This window comes from Lissotriton helveticus, chromosome 1_1 (genome assembly GCF_964261635.1).
Source record: "Lissotriton helveticus chromosome 1_1, aLisHel1.1, whole genome shotgun sequence".
In the NCBI taxonomy this organism is placed as follows: Eukaryota; Metazoa; Chordata; class Amphibia; order Caudata; family Salamandridae; genus Lissotriton; species Lissotriton helveticus.
This window is the reverse complement of record NC_136057.1, coordinates 248,718,805-248,733,181: the sequence shown is the minus strand read 5'-3', so window position 1 is coordinate 248,733,181 and position 14,377 is coordinate 248,718,805. Positions and strand designations below refer to the sequence as shown.

Here is a 14,377-nt window from a genome sequence, read left to right as displayed (position 1 = left end):
ATATGTTATGCTTGTATTGGTTACACAGATTTCTTTCTACATAATCTTTAGTTTAGTTTTTATATTCTGTTCAACTCTTTGTTCTTGCTCTGTTCACGAAGGGGGATGTGTGGTGCCTCGCTCGTCATCTGGAAGGTGTCCCGAGTTCCATATTCGAGGGCAGACGGTTTGGCCCAAGCTTATTTTATAAAGCTGGCCTGTTTATCTCCTGAAAGAATAAACTCCCTTATCTACATTCCAATGAACCATAATCCTTCTGATACAACAACTTTACTATTAGTTGTGACAAGAGAGATGAGCAAGGATTTGTGATGAGGCTTATTTTTGGCAGAGCGAGAGAAACAAATTACTCTCTCCAGTAGTGCTATGTGCTAAATAAAAGATCCCTGCTTGGTCTGTTTTTTTGTTTCAGGTTCCCAATATTTAATTTGCATATTTCATCTTCTGTTTCAGCCACAGTTCTTTGTACTCCTGATGGTTTCTTTGTTGTGGTCATTTCTCGCGATTTTGTGAGCCAGTCTATCCGCTTGGATACAGCCCACTTTGCAGATGGAGGTGCTGCCTGCCAGCCAAAGGTCGCAACTGCATCCTTTCGTTTGTTCCGTTTCCCTCTACACCATTGTGGCACCATTGTCCAGGTTAAAGATTAGTCAGGGCAAGAGAAATTGGATGGGAATTGGCTTGTTTGTTTGCACTACAATCTTTTCTTTATTTTTCTTTATCTCCCAAAGATGCTAAGTGATCGCATTGTGTATGAGAATACGCTGAAGTCGGCCATTGATGTGCAACACTCTGAGAATGGGTCCATCACAAGGGATACTGCCTTCACGTGAGTACTATGACCTAGAAATGCTTTCTGTTTCCCTTTGCTTCTTTACAAAAACAATGGAGGAGTAACCCCTCGTAGGCAGAGAGAGGTATCTCTCTGACAATGAGCTTGAGTGCTCTGGTCAGCACATTTTGCCCCAACCTGTTACTGGATAATGCATATCCTTGTAGAAGACCCCTCACTCACCAACCTAGTTGGTGACATGCTTCATCATCGGGGTCCCACCCCATAGGCCGAGTGCCTATAGGGTGTGCTGCGACACGTGATTACAGTGGAGCGGGTTTTTTTCTTTTATGTGTTCAAGACTATCAACAATTCTGTATTAAAAAGGGCCAACACTACTCACTGCAAGTATTTTATTCTTGAGTGCTTGAACCCTTGTTAAAATTAAAGTGTGGCACCTTTGCCTAATTAGGTAGGCTTTGGTGTCATAAGTAGTATTAAAATATATAAAAATAGCTAAAGTGTGCTATGTGAATGTGAATCTGTTAAACAATAGTTTGTATAGATTCACATTCACATAGCACACTTTAGCTATTTTTATATATTTTAATACTACTTATGACACCAAAGCCTACCTAATTAGGCAAAGGTGCCACACTTTAATTTTAACAAGGGTTCAAGCACTCAAGAATAAAATACTTGCAGTGAGTAGTGTTGGCCCTTTTTAGTACAGAATTGTTGATAGTCTTGAACACATAAAAGAAAAAAACCCGCTCCACTGTAATCAGGTGTCGCAGCACACCCTATAGGCACTCGGCCTATGGGGTGGGACCCCGATGATGAAGCATGTCACCAACTAGGTTGGTGAGTGAGGGGTCTTCTACAAGGATATGCATTATCCAGTAACAGGTTGGGGCAAAATGTGCTGACCAGAGCACTCAAGCTCATTGTCAGAGAGATACCTCTCTCTGCCTACGAGGGGTTACTCCTCCATTGTTTTTGTAAATTAGTTGGGGGACCAGGAGTTCCCACCTCACATAGTGCCTGTAATTATTTTCCCTCTCTCTTTTGTTATGAAGATCCCTTTGCTTCTTCACAAGGATCTGGGGTCATTAATTGACTCCCTTGTCTCATTCCAGGTTAACTGTCCGCTGCAGCTATACCACCAGTGACCACCTTCAGGCGGTGGCCGAGGTCCTCCCTTTACCTCCACCCCAGAACATCTTTGAATCTGGGCCTCTTCGTTTGGAGATGAGGATTGCCAAAGGTGATTTCAGTGAGACTCCTAAAATTCACACTCTTGGAGGTGGAATCAAGGAAAGGAACCTCTTAAACATAAGAACAGTAAAATACCACGAATAAATTCTCATCGGATAACTCCTACTTAAGTAGTCATTGCATGAAGGGCGATCCACCTAATTCCCTGTTTGCATGTATGCTGTATTTCCATAGCACAAGCAGAGACAAAATGCATGGAGTGCTGTACAGGGTCGAAGACTAGCGTAAAGTCAATGAGTGATAGGAGATATAGCTGGTTTGTTGTCTGTTAATGCACTGTGAGGTAGCAGTATTTAAAGATGGGAGTCTTCAATTTCCTAAATTCAAGCAGTGTTTCAGGCGTTCATGCAGGATATTTAGAGGTTATCACAGAGCCTGGATTCATTGATGGAAAATACATACTGTCTTGTATTTGTCTTTTTAGCACTTCGTCTGCAGTCTGGTAGTCTACTGGCTGCAGGTGTGCTTAGAAACCTCAGAGATGGTGAACATGCCTGAATGGTGAAGACTTTGTAAATGGTGCAGTTAGTTTTGAAGATGGTGTGGGCTGTTTAGTGGACCCAACACAGCCCTGAAAAAAAGATCACTTCACCCCATTCTAACTGACCCTGGATCAAATTTGCTACAGCATGTAGAAATCCCATAAGGAGTGCTCTTGTATAGTCTGGCAGGTCATGGAGCAGACCATAACCACTATCCAGGCGCAAGACTGCAAGGTCTTGAACAGTAGTTCTGAAGTTGCTTTTGGAAAGAAATTGTATCACATTCTTTAGAAACGAGCTGGTAGCCATCTGCGTCAGGGGCGTAACACAGGCCCCCGCAGCCCACACAGTGCGGGGGGGCCCCTAGCTCCAAGGGGCCCCCTTGGCACAGAACTCTGGCCGGGAGAGCTCCTGATTGAGCCCGGAGGGGGGTCCCCCTAAGTACCATGCAGGGAGGCCCCCTCACTTTTCGTTACGCCAGTGATCTGCGTTTGTTGGTTGGTTGTTTTTGGGATGTACATATGTGCTTTTGGAGTAGAGGTAGTGCCCCAGTTCACAATAACAATTGTTTAGATTAAATGATTCTGCACTTAGTCGACAGATATCCTGGAGAAAACCCGGACAGCCTGGCAGCCTTTAAATCAAACCACTTTTTTAGAAACTCTTAACAGTATTAAATCAGGTTCCCCCAAAGACCCTATGCCAGTGGAAATCCTAAAACAGCTCAGCCCTGACACTCTTAATGTTATTAGAACACTGTTGAACGCATCAATAAGAGAAGCTGTAATACCTACCGAATGGAAGCATGCTATGGTAGTACCACTATTGAAAAAACCCAATAGTGACCCAGAAATCTTCTCCAATTACAGACCGGTTTCACTACTCCCGATCTTTTCTAAAATATTAGAAAAACATATTAACCGACAGCTAGCAGAGTTTATTAACTCCAACAATCTTCTTCACTCCTCACAATCGGTTTTAGAGCCGGGCATTCAACAGAATCCACCCTATTAGGAAACGATTCGTCAACAGCTCCATATTGGTGGTACGGTGGCACTCATTCTTTTAGATTTGAGCGCCGCCTTTGACACCATATTCCACAAAATGCTACTTGAAACCCTAGAGGGAATAGGGGTCAGAAGACTAGCTTTGGATTGGCTTGGTAATTTTTTAACAGAGCGATCGTATCAGGTCTTCTCCAAAAACAAGACCTCCAAGACTATGTCCTCCCCTTATGGAGTTCCACAGGGGTCAATCCTCAGCCCACTTTTATTCAATATTTATATCACCCCTCTAGCGAGTATTGCAGAAAAATCTGGCCTTACTATTTTTTCATATGCAGACGATACTCAATTAGTATTCTCCCTATCAACTACTGATAACAGTAACACCTCTTCCCTACGTTCAGGGCTTCAGAACATAGCGAAGTGGATGCACTTCAAAAAGTTAAAACTAAATGGTGACAAAACGGAACTATTAATCTTTGGAGAACAGAAAGAGCTTTGGGGACAAACACACTGGCCCACAGAAATGAGCCCCCCGCCAATAGCAGTTCCTCAGCTAGAAACTTAGGAACACTGATTGATAATAAATTGACTATGCGTGATCACGTAGCCAAAACAGCGTCAGTCTGCGTTGCCATTTTAAAATGGCTAAGAAAAATCCTATGGCAACTTCCTGTAGGCACACAAAGAACGGTAGTGCAAGCCCTGATTGGGTCAAGGCTGGATTATGGGAACATTCTTCTCCTTGGTACCAATAAAGAGACCATACGACGACTACAGGTCGTCCAAAATGCGACAGCAAGGATACTACTGAATCTTCCAAGGAGGGCGCATGTCTCTGAACATCTACGCAATCTCCATTGGCTCAAAATAGCCAATAGAACCAAGTTCAAAGCACTAGGTTATATGTTTAAGATAAATACTGGAGAAGCACCAGCGTACCTATGCAAGTTGGTCCAAAAATACATCCGTACCCGTAATCTCCGATCAACCCATTTAGCGAAATTTGTGATTCCGAGATTCAAACGAGCACGAATGGGCGGATGCTCCTTCAGATATCTGGCACCAACTCTATGGAATTCTGTTCCACTAAAATTACGACTGGAACCAAACTTTAGAACATTTCGAAAAAATATCAAGGCATGGTATTTTTTGACTCGATCCAAGGCGCCGGGTAACCCTCTGGGTAGCTGTTGCGCCATACAAATGGAATAAATAAATTAGTCTTTTGAAAACCTCTAAATACATGTTAAACATATCTGTCTGACCACAGTCCTCCTAATCTGCCCTGCAACTTCCCAATTTCTTTAGTGCCTGGGCACCACTGTCCATTCACAGGTAGCGGAGTCATTATCTGCCACTTTCCAATTTCCTGTCAGTACAACGGGACTTGATTTCTTTTTTTATTACAGTCTCCCCAACTTGCATACTATCTATACTCCACATCTGATTTAGATTTCCATCTGCAGGTTTTTTTGTAAGCTGTGTTTGCCTTGCTGCTTTGACAGAAGCTAGAATGCCCACCTTCCTAGTCCTTACTCTCTTTAGTTTCATAGGAGCTTGCCATTGAGTGGGTTTGTGTATAGGTTGCTGTTTTATGTTTAGCTTTGCTGCTTTTTATTGGTTTTTTTTTTTACACAATCCTGCATAATTAGTCTGTCTAGATCAGGAAGGAAGACTTAGTATTTCTCTACTTGGGAGGTTTGGCTGTCAATCGAAGTTGCAATCTTTTGTCAGCTGCTGGCAGTAACCGACTGACAAATGTTTATTTTCTAAAGGTCTTTTTGTGCCATGGTGAATGGGTTGTGGAGTTGTCAGCTAGTATTTTTCTACTTGGGAGGTTTGGCTGTCAATCGAAGTTGCAACCTTTTGTAAGCTGCTGGCAGTAACTGACTGACAAATGTTTTTTATAAAAGTCTTTTTGTGCCATGGTGAATGGGTTGTGGAGTTGTCAGCTTCACGGTCCTCATTTCCCTGAATGAGTTGTGAATGGATACTTGGTATAAAGCAGCTTGTCAAGCTAAATGGCTTAATTGATGGTTCATTAAACGTGATTTGGTTAGGAGTTAATCCATTTGGCTTGGACCAAAGGACTTAAATAGGACCCTGGGGAATGGTTGTCATTCTAGGCTATCCTGTAGGTCAGCAACCTGAAATACGCTTGTGTGCCTCAGACTGCTGTGTAACATGTAAAAAAAATTGACAAAGCCAAAAGAACTTGTTACACCATCCTACTTAATTCATAGGAACTTTATATCTGAACAACAAACTTCATAATAGGGGGACTCTGGTCACACCTCAGAAAATGTAGACCTAATTCCTAGCTAGCCTACTATCTGAACCCCTAAACCTACCAGGGTACTAGATGGTATTGACAACCTCAGACATGACTATTGTTATTCCCCAAGGAAATTGTGGACACAGATCTATCCTTTTGTTACTTTTGTATGCCCAAGGTAAACACAAAGATTGTTTCAATAAATGTTTGAAAAGCCACTTCATACCATTAGTCTTGTATAGAAAGTGTGTAGTGCAATTAGGCAGATGAAAGAAAGCATTGTAACCAGCATTATGCAAAAGGTGAAAAGGAAGAACAGATCAACCATGATGTTACTGTGTGGTTATACTCCTACCTATACTACTGAAAGCATAGTGGGAGTACCATCGGCTAGATCCAGATTTAGCAAAATCCCTCATACCTGGGTATAATGTGCCAGGTAGCCGGTCTGATGTAGTACAGGCGACTGCCCATTGTAGAATGGAGGTCTGAGTCTGCAGGGCTGCATCTCAGTCAAAGTGCTTCTTGTTCCAGAAAAATCTCCGCCAAAGTGCTCCTCTGCCGGATGTGGCTCAGAAGCTATTTATAAAATAAAAGCATTGTTCCAATTGCACTGTTGAAAGTGCAGAGCTGATGCAATGGTTTGTCTGGGGTCTTAAAGCGGTATCCTACGGACAACATGAATGCATGGGCATGGAGTTCAATGTTCCCCACCTTCGACCATGTATACAAATAACATGATAAAACTTAGTAAGAAATTAACTGCATGTGCTTCTCAGTACATTACTGTATGTGTAATGCATGTAAAAAATAACTATTAAAAAAGAAGCCAAGCTAATACTTGAAATAAAAATAGAGAATTGGAGCCAGCCATAAAGTAGCCCCATGACATCGCGTATGTTCCAAAATTTGGCTTTGCCAATGCTTGCGAAGGTTTGTGCTTGTGGGAGCAGAACCCCTGTATCCCAATAATCATGACTGTATCTCAATAATTCACACCCCAAACATTTCTAAATCTCACCATTTACCTCAGGAGGTTTTGCTTCTGAACGGATCAGCATGCGAGAGAACCCCACCAACATCGGTTTAGCAGAGCAATAGAATAAGTCCACTCAATAGCAGAATTCTAGATCAGGAAAAATCAGGAAAAATTTTAGTAGTTTTACAAAACAAATATCTAAATCAAGCAGTACAGAATAAAAGCTATAAAGGCTCATTGTAAAGTTATACAAAATATGCAAAAGTTAGTAAATCATTCTAAGTAGCCAATGTGCAGCAAGATAAATGAAAGTCTGATAGCATTTCTAGTAGCATGAAGGAAAGATCAATCTTCTGTCTCACTCCCATAATTAAGGATATCTTTCTGGATCCTGCTCTGCAAAGCCTCTGTGGAGAAAAGACGCTCAAAGACCCGATGGGACGAGTGCATGCACAAGCAAAGACCAAGGGAAACAGTCATTTAACCAATATGACAGTTTTCACTAAAATGTGGCCAAATGAAAGCAAGTTAATAAACACTACGAAATCCTATATAAAATCTGTACCAACTGCAAATGCATTAATTCATCGTTTGCAATTATAATTCACCATAAAAATCATTAATCCTCAATATTTGCAATGGGACAAAAATTAACCCAAAAATAACTTCTCCCTCCCAGATTATTTATCTTTAAACCTGCTAATCCTTTTATTAGTCAAAGTTATTCAATTGTCATCATTCTCCTTTCAGGAATTCTCCTCACACGTCTGTAGCCGTTTGTACACAAAATCTTTTACATCATCCATTTCTTTGGTCATTCAGTATCTTTTCATACTTTGAACCACTTTTCCTTTGTACATTTGCTAAACACCCCTCCAGAACACGTTGAAAAAAGACAAGACAGTTGCACAAAGCATTATGATTATAACAGGGGTTATTAAGTAGTGTAGAATATTTCCACCCACACGATCTATCCATTAACCAACTTTACCAAAACTCTTTCCTTACTCACTGAATTAGGAGCTTACCCTTTCCCATATGCCCTGCATGAAATTGAGCCTGATAGGAAAGGTTAGTCATATTAATTGCAAAACACTCCATTTCTTTGCTGTTTTCTGGTATAAGCATGCAGCACCTTTCAGCTTTCATAACCTTACAAACTTCACCCTCCTTTGCCAGGATGAGATTTAACGACAAACAAATGCATTACAATAGCTTTAATAGCCATAAATTTAGCTTTTACTAATTTAAAAGATCCTCTGTATTTGTTGCGAGCTTATCTATAACTGTCTACAGAGGCCAAATTGTCATTATGCCTGCTGAAGAATTATAGCACCTATTATACCTAATCTTGTCCAAACCTTTGTGCAGTATATTCATTTTCTTACATTATGGTGTTCCCCTCCTCCTCCTCCTCCCTCCTCTTTAAGTTATGGTTGGAATATTCTCTTATTTTTGGTTCTATTTAAAATGGTATATAGAATGCTGATTGAATATGTACTGGATTTGGCTACCTGTGGCTGTAGTTTCTTGGAACTGGAAATTAAGCTCTCCAGACGTGCCTCCGTTTCATTTCAATGATTGGATTTTTTTACAGCAAACCAATGGACGGAATGCTGACAATGCAAACAGTCTCCCCCAGACAAACTATCTGGGTTAAATCCATTGTTCCTTTGCCCACTACGCCACCCCAGTTTGGACCCAGCCATATGCAAATCAGTCTTGACCCTGTTCCCCATGGGAACAGTCCAGACCGAACTGCCAGGTCAGGTCTTCCCTGGACTGTAAACAAACATCCTGGGACCAGTTTCAGGGTGTCTCACCCTTCTTCAGCCAGGCTAGCTTGAATCCAGTGGCACTGTGAGCAAGGGACCTACATCTGGGCATATCCATCCCACTTAGGGTGAAAAGTGTTACAGCAAACAAATGATGGACGGAATGCTGACAATGCAAACGTTCTCCCCCAATCAAGTGATCTGGGTTAAATGCATTGTTCTTTTGCCCACTACGTCACCCCAGTTTGGACCCAGCCATTTAAAGGGGATTTCACATTGGCAACGGGGATGGGGCAGAAGCGGTGTAAAAAAATAAAGGTTTGCATATTGAGTTAAAACCTGTTGAAATTTCTTTTGGAACCCAGAGGTTGTCCAAACTGGCTACTGGTAAATTGTGTTCATCCCCTCTTTACAGTAATCACTTCAATGTTGTTCGAAACTTATCCCACTGGAACAAGCACATCAACAATCCCTCTAAAACTAATAATATTACTAATATAGTCATTATCCCTATAATTTCACAGCATCCCCTGTACTGAATCTCCAGCTATTGTAACACTTAAAAATCCAAATGCAACAAACCATTTCTTTGAAACAATAGGCCTATTTATTTCTTCAAAACAATCAAAAACATGCAGTCCAAATAAAATTCAAGTTATTCTAAAACAAATGATCTGAAATGTGTTTTCTTTTCTTTCAAAGTTAATCACAGTCAATAGTTATTTTCCATTCGTGATTTCTCAGGCTCTCAATTTGCAAAATTCACCAAATGCAAACCTTTTGAAAAATCGGCTTTATCTTCTTTATTTTAAGCAGCCTATATCATTTTATTTAAAAAAGTCTCTTATTATTCAGTGTTTCGGCTTCCATCTAGATTTCACTCTCAAAATTGTACTGGTGTGAATTCTTTAATCTTTCTAACCCAACTTCCTCTGAGACAATAGCTAGATAAACCCATTCAGGTGAAGCATACTTTCTATTTGGAACTCTTTCTTGTTGATATGTTAGTCACAGGCAATTCACTGCCAATAGCTTCATATTCCATTGGTTCTCAAACATTTGGAAGCTGGACTTTAGAAGTTTCAGGCTCTTCTTCTCCTGCAGACCTTTTGCTGACATGAAACCTTGATTTAATATTCCTTTCACAACTTTCTTCACCTGTTCCGATATTTTGATGCCCCTCTGAATCCACACTGTGGGGCATATTATCAAGTAAGGGCGTTACATTATCGCCACTTTTATCGGCAGGAAACTGCCGATAAAGCGGCGATAATGGGCTTGATAATACGCTCTATGAATTCCAATCGAAGCCAATGTTAGATATCTTCACATCACATATTGATTTTAATATTTTGATCCATCCCTGGAGCTGAAGGCATTGACATTCAAAATGATTTCTCTGCATATCCGGTTTCTCTTCATTTGCAGAACACACTTCTCTGAGCTCTATTGAGATTGTGACAACACTTCCGCTTCCAGTGTGTGATTTTTCTACAGAAGTAGCATCCTGATTTTCTTCATCATTTCAACACTCATTCATTCCATCAGTGTTCAACATTCTTCTCCCACCACTTTGCATTTACCCAGTTCTTTTTCCATGTCCCATTTCTGTACCATACATTTGATTAATTCCAGATTGATCAAAGTTCACATTAGAATTCATCTGGTTTCGAGATCCATTCTCACGCTGTTTTGCTTGAGCAATCATCAATTGCTCTTTATCAAATTAACCCATACTATATTTTGCTAGCTTTAAAATCTTATCTGCACTCTTTGATTGCCAATATAATACACTCGACTGAATGTGATTATTAATCTCAAACAAGTCACAAAAGTATACCCAATACCACTGACCCAATCTCTCTCAGGGTCATCGAGACTGCTATGCTGCTTGGAAATCTGCATAAAAAGCATGACCTTATTCTTTCTGCTCTTGTGTAGGTCTCAAAATCTTTATTGAATTAATATCCTTTTTGGGAACTCATTTTTTCAGATAGTCAATCACAGATTTACATATCCCGCCATATCGTCTGCTGGAACATTATTAGGAACTATCCTTGGTGGTTCTCCATTTGCTATAGCTTTGCACTCCGCCCAGAAGTCACTAGGAACAACAATTCCAAACAATGAATTCAAATCAGTCCACAATACCGTAAAATGTGTGTACCTCTTCATACCACTTCCCTGGCTCCTCTCACAATTTTGGAAAATTAGGAGTAAAAGCATAAATATCAGCACTTGTCCATGGCACATGCATAGGATTCTCTATATGTACCTCTATCGCTAGAACCGTTCTCCTCCCAGCTTCTGAATCACTTACTGTTCCTTTTGCCTGTAGCTGCTTCACTTTGGTTTTACATGCTGTCCCTTTCTTCTATTTCTCTGAAGTTCTTCAAATCGCACCAATCTGTGGTTTTCTCAAATAAATCTTTATTATGAGCCCTTAAAGTAATTAAGCTCATTTCTCTGATTTCTTCACGAGTCAAATCCATTCTGTAAACTAGTTTAACATTTTTCATTTTGGTGATATCAACTTAATTCAACTAATTCTTTTACGTTCTCATGGTAAACATTCGCCCATCTGGCTGCTTCTTTTATCAAGTATCTCATTTTATCAGCAATGTAGGTCAACAGCCTATTCAAATCTGTTTTCTGTAGCCTTTCCCCATATTTCCCCATATTTGATTTCCGAAATATCAATGTGTCGGGAGGCTCCTCAACTATCGCCATTCTCGCAGGTGAATCAGCTTAAACCTGTGCAATAGGCTAAACTGCTCTTCTAGTACTAATCTTTGCTATTGTTCTGGTCTTAGCTGGTGTCCTTGATACAACAGCTGAAAGAGCTTGTACAGTAGTACCATCTCCTACTCCTGTGTCTGGTCTTGTAACAAACACCTGCTTCGGTTGTCACTGCAGCTGCTGTAGTATTTGGAGGAGGTCGAGAATTCAAAAGTTCATTAAAGAAATTGTCCTTATCAGAATCTGGTTTCTCTCTTGAAGGAAACTGGATTACTGGTTGAGGGGCAGGTGCAGGGGTGGCCTTAGGCATGTGCAAGCTGTGCACCTGCACTGTGCCACCAAACCCCAGGGGCCACCACGCCAATATATATCCTTAATATAATAATCCTCTGAGGATGGATACATATTTGCGTTGCGGCCCCTGGCAGAGATTCGGCGGCCTCCGGCTCTGTTCCACTTCCAAACACCCTGCCCCCCTGCCCTCTTCACTGGTCACTGTGCTCAGCTCCGACCTGGACCCCCTCTTCCAGGGCCCCCTACCTATGCTCCCTGCCCAGGGCCGCCATGAGCCTAGAGCCGGCCCTGGCAGGTGAGACCCTTCACGATCAGCAACCACAAAACCTCCAAATTAACTGTAGGGTGGCACAAAGCAGTCCAGCTTAGCTCAGAGGGAAAGTCTAAAGAATTTGTGCAGCACTTCACACAGTAGTTGAGCAAAAACACAAGAAATCCCACACTTATTTAGAAAGAGTAAAATGTATTCTATTTGACACCCAATCGACAAAAATCCAAACTGTGGAACTAGCGATATGCAGTTAAGTATTTATGTAAAATTAGTCCCTAGAAGCACAAAGGGCCAACTGTGAATTTATTGGTCATGCTAGACCAGGAGGGAGTCACAAATCAGGCTGACAATGGAACGTAGGCTGGGTACAGGGACCAAGTTAGGCCTGTGGAACAAAGTACCTTTAATCTGGTTATGGAGCACTGTGTTGACGAAGCTGCAGGTGGCGACGCGTGGTCCTCCGCGAGAATGCATCTCAGTTAAAGTTCCAATGAAGCTGTCCACAAGACTTAAAATGTTTTGGTCCTGCGTCGTCGTTGAGGATGCTGTTGATGGAGGCTTGTGATGCAAAGTCCTACATCTCGATACGTCACACAGCAGCAGTTCTGAGGAGCTGCGGGCTGCAGTATCTGGCCTTGTGCCACGTTGCAGGGGTTCAGATGCAGAGCTATTAGGAGATGCATCAGGTTGCGTTGGTTCGGCCCAAAAGACCACACTGGCAGAGTACCTTCAGGCTCACTACTTGGGGTCCAGGACTTGGGTGGCACCACTTTGGGATAGATGGGTGAGACTCAAAGCAGACAGAGACCGGTGCAGGGTTGGAGCCTTTTCTGTCCTTGAGGCACTGATAACTAGGTCAGCCAACTAGCCTTTGGTGTCATTCTGGCAGTGTTTGGTTCAAGATACAGGTATAGTTCTTCTCACCATGCCTGCAGAGAAGCCATTCATTTTAGAATAGAGCAGTATAGCAGTCCTTTTGAGTCTTACACAGGTCCAGAGGTGTACTGAAGGGTTGGGTCTGAGAATCCAATATTTATACTTGGTGCCAGCTTTGAAGTAGAAGGTACTTGAGTGTTGTAGCCCTCAGAGGTGTTTGGAATGTCCTTCCGGGCCCTAGCTTGTCTGGGGGCACCATAGACTAGTAGTGGGAAACTCTGAGTGTGCTAAGGCAGAGCCTTGTGCAAGTATGGTAGGTGACCACCCCCCTTCCCCATCAAGTCCGAGATGACCCATCCTGTCAATACCTATCCCCCCTGTGTCTCACTGTCTAGGAGCAATACACAAAAACCACCTGCCAGCTACACCTAGTCATGTGACCCAGTATACAGGCTGCAGGCACCAAAGGGCTAGGACAAGAAAATGCCAACTTTCTAAAAGTGACATTTTCAGAATTGTGACTAATAAGCGGACTTGGCCATTAACAACAATTATTTAGACACCAAACTACACTTCTCCACCTGCTCCCAATTGGAAGCTATAGCTTACTAAATGTTACAAGGAGATTCCAATGTTATCCTAAGGGAGAAGCAGGCCTTGCAGTAATGAAAAACGAATGTAAGTATTTTGCACTATCCTGATATGACATGTAAAACTAAAGTACATGCCCAGCATTTTAAATACACTGCACTCTGTCCTCTGGGCTGTTCAAGACCTACCCTAGGGTTAACTTCTATGTATTACAAAGAATGGTTTGAACCTGGCAAAAGGTTTATTTTGCCATGTTGAAATGGTAGTGTAAAACTGCACACACAGGCAGGCCTAAGACTTGTTTAAAGGGCTACTTAAGTGGGTGACACAATAAATGCTGCAGTATGAATTGGTGTGAATTTAGGGCCATTCATAGACATGATTTTGAAACTCAAGTTTTTGATCTGTGCCATGTTAGCTTGGATATTTCAGCAGAGGTTGGCAAGGTGCACTTTATGAAAAGATTAAATGTTTACAGACCGAGTTCAAGAATGCGGTGGAGGGTACAAGGGTTAAGGTACACCAGTAGTGATAAGTGTGGCCCTGCTCACCTTTTTCTAATGTTCTCCTTCCAGATGCTCTGTATAGTGCTTACTACACTGAGGAAGAGTACCCCATCGTGAGGGTCCTGCGGGATCTGATCTTTGTGGAGGTCCGGCTCCTTCAGCGGACAGACCCAAGCTTGAGATTGGTCCTGGATCAGTGCTGGGCAGGTCCGACATCCAACCCTCGTCAGGAGCCTCAATGGCCAATACTTGTAGATGGGTGAGTAATGGAAGATGTTTGACCTTATAAGTAGGCCCTGGAAGTAAATAAAACTACCATGTGTTTTGTCTGTTTCAGGTGCCCCTTTTCTGGAGACAATCTCCCATCAACCACTGTATCTTTGGACACCTCAATACAATTTCCATCACACTACAGTCGCTTCACTGCAGCTGCGTTCACATTCGTGGACTTTACATCTCCTTTGAGCCATGGAGACCAGGTAGCTGCTTATCAAGCTCTTTACTCAAGCATAGCTTCTTCTGGTTCACTTAC

The 14,377-nt window shown here is 41.9% G+C and overlaps 1 protein-coding gene across 1 annotated transcript in view; it reads left to right on the top strand.

The window, feature by feature from the left end:
• LOC144768987 (zona pellucida sperm-binding protein 1-like) overlaps positions 1-14,377 on the top strand; it is a 159,561-nt gene that overhangs the window by 111,241 nt on the left and 33,943 nt on the right. The window contains exons 5-9 of the mRNA XM_078652976.1: positions 454-638; positions 732-829; positions 1,912-2,039; positions 13,915-14,104; positions 14,183-14,324. Of these exons, the coding sequence (XP_078509102.1) occupies positions 454-638; positions 732-829; positions 1,912-2,039; positions 13,915-14,104; positions 14,183-14,324 (743 nt within the window). The remainder of the gene's footprint in view (positions 1-453; positions 639-731; positions 830-1,911; positions 2,040-13,914; positions 14,105-14,182; positions 14,325-14,377) is intronic.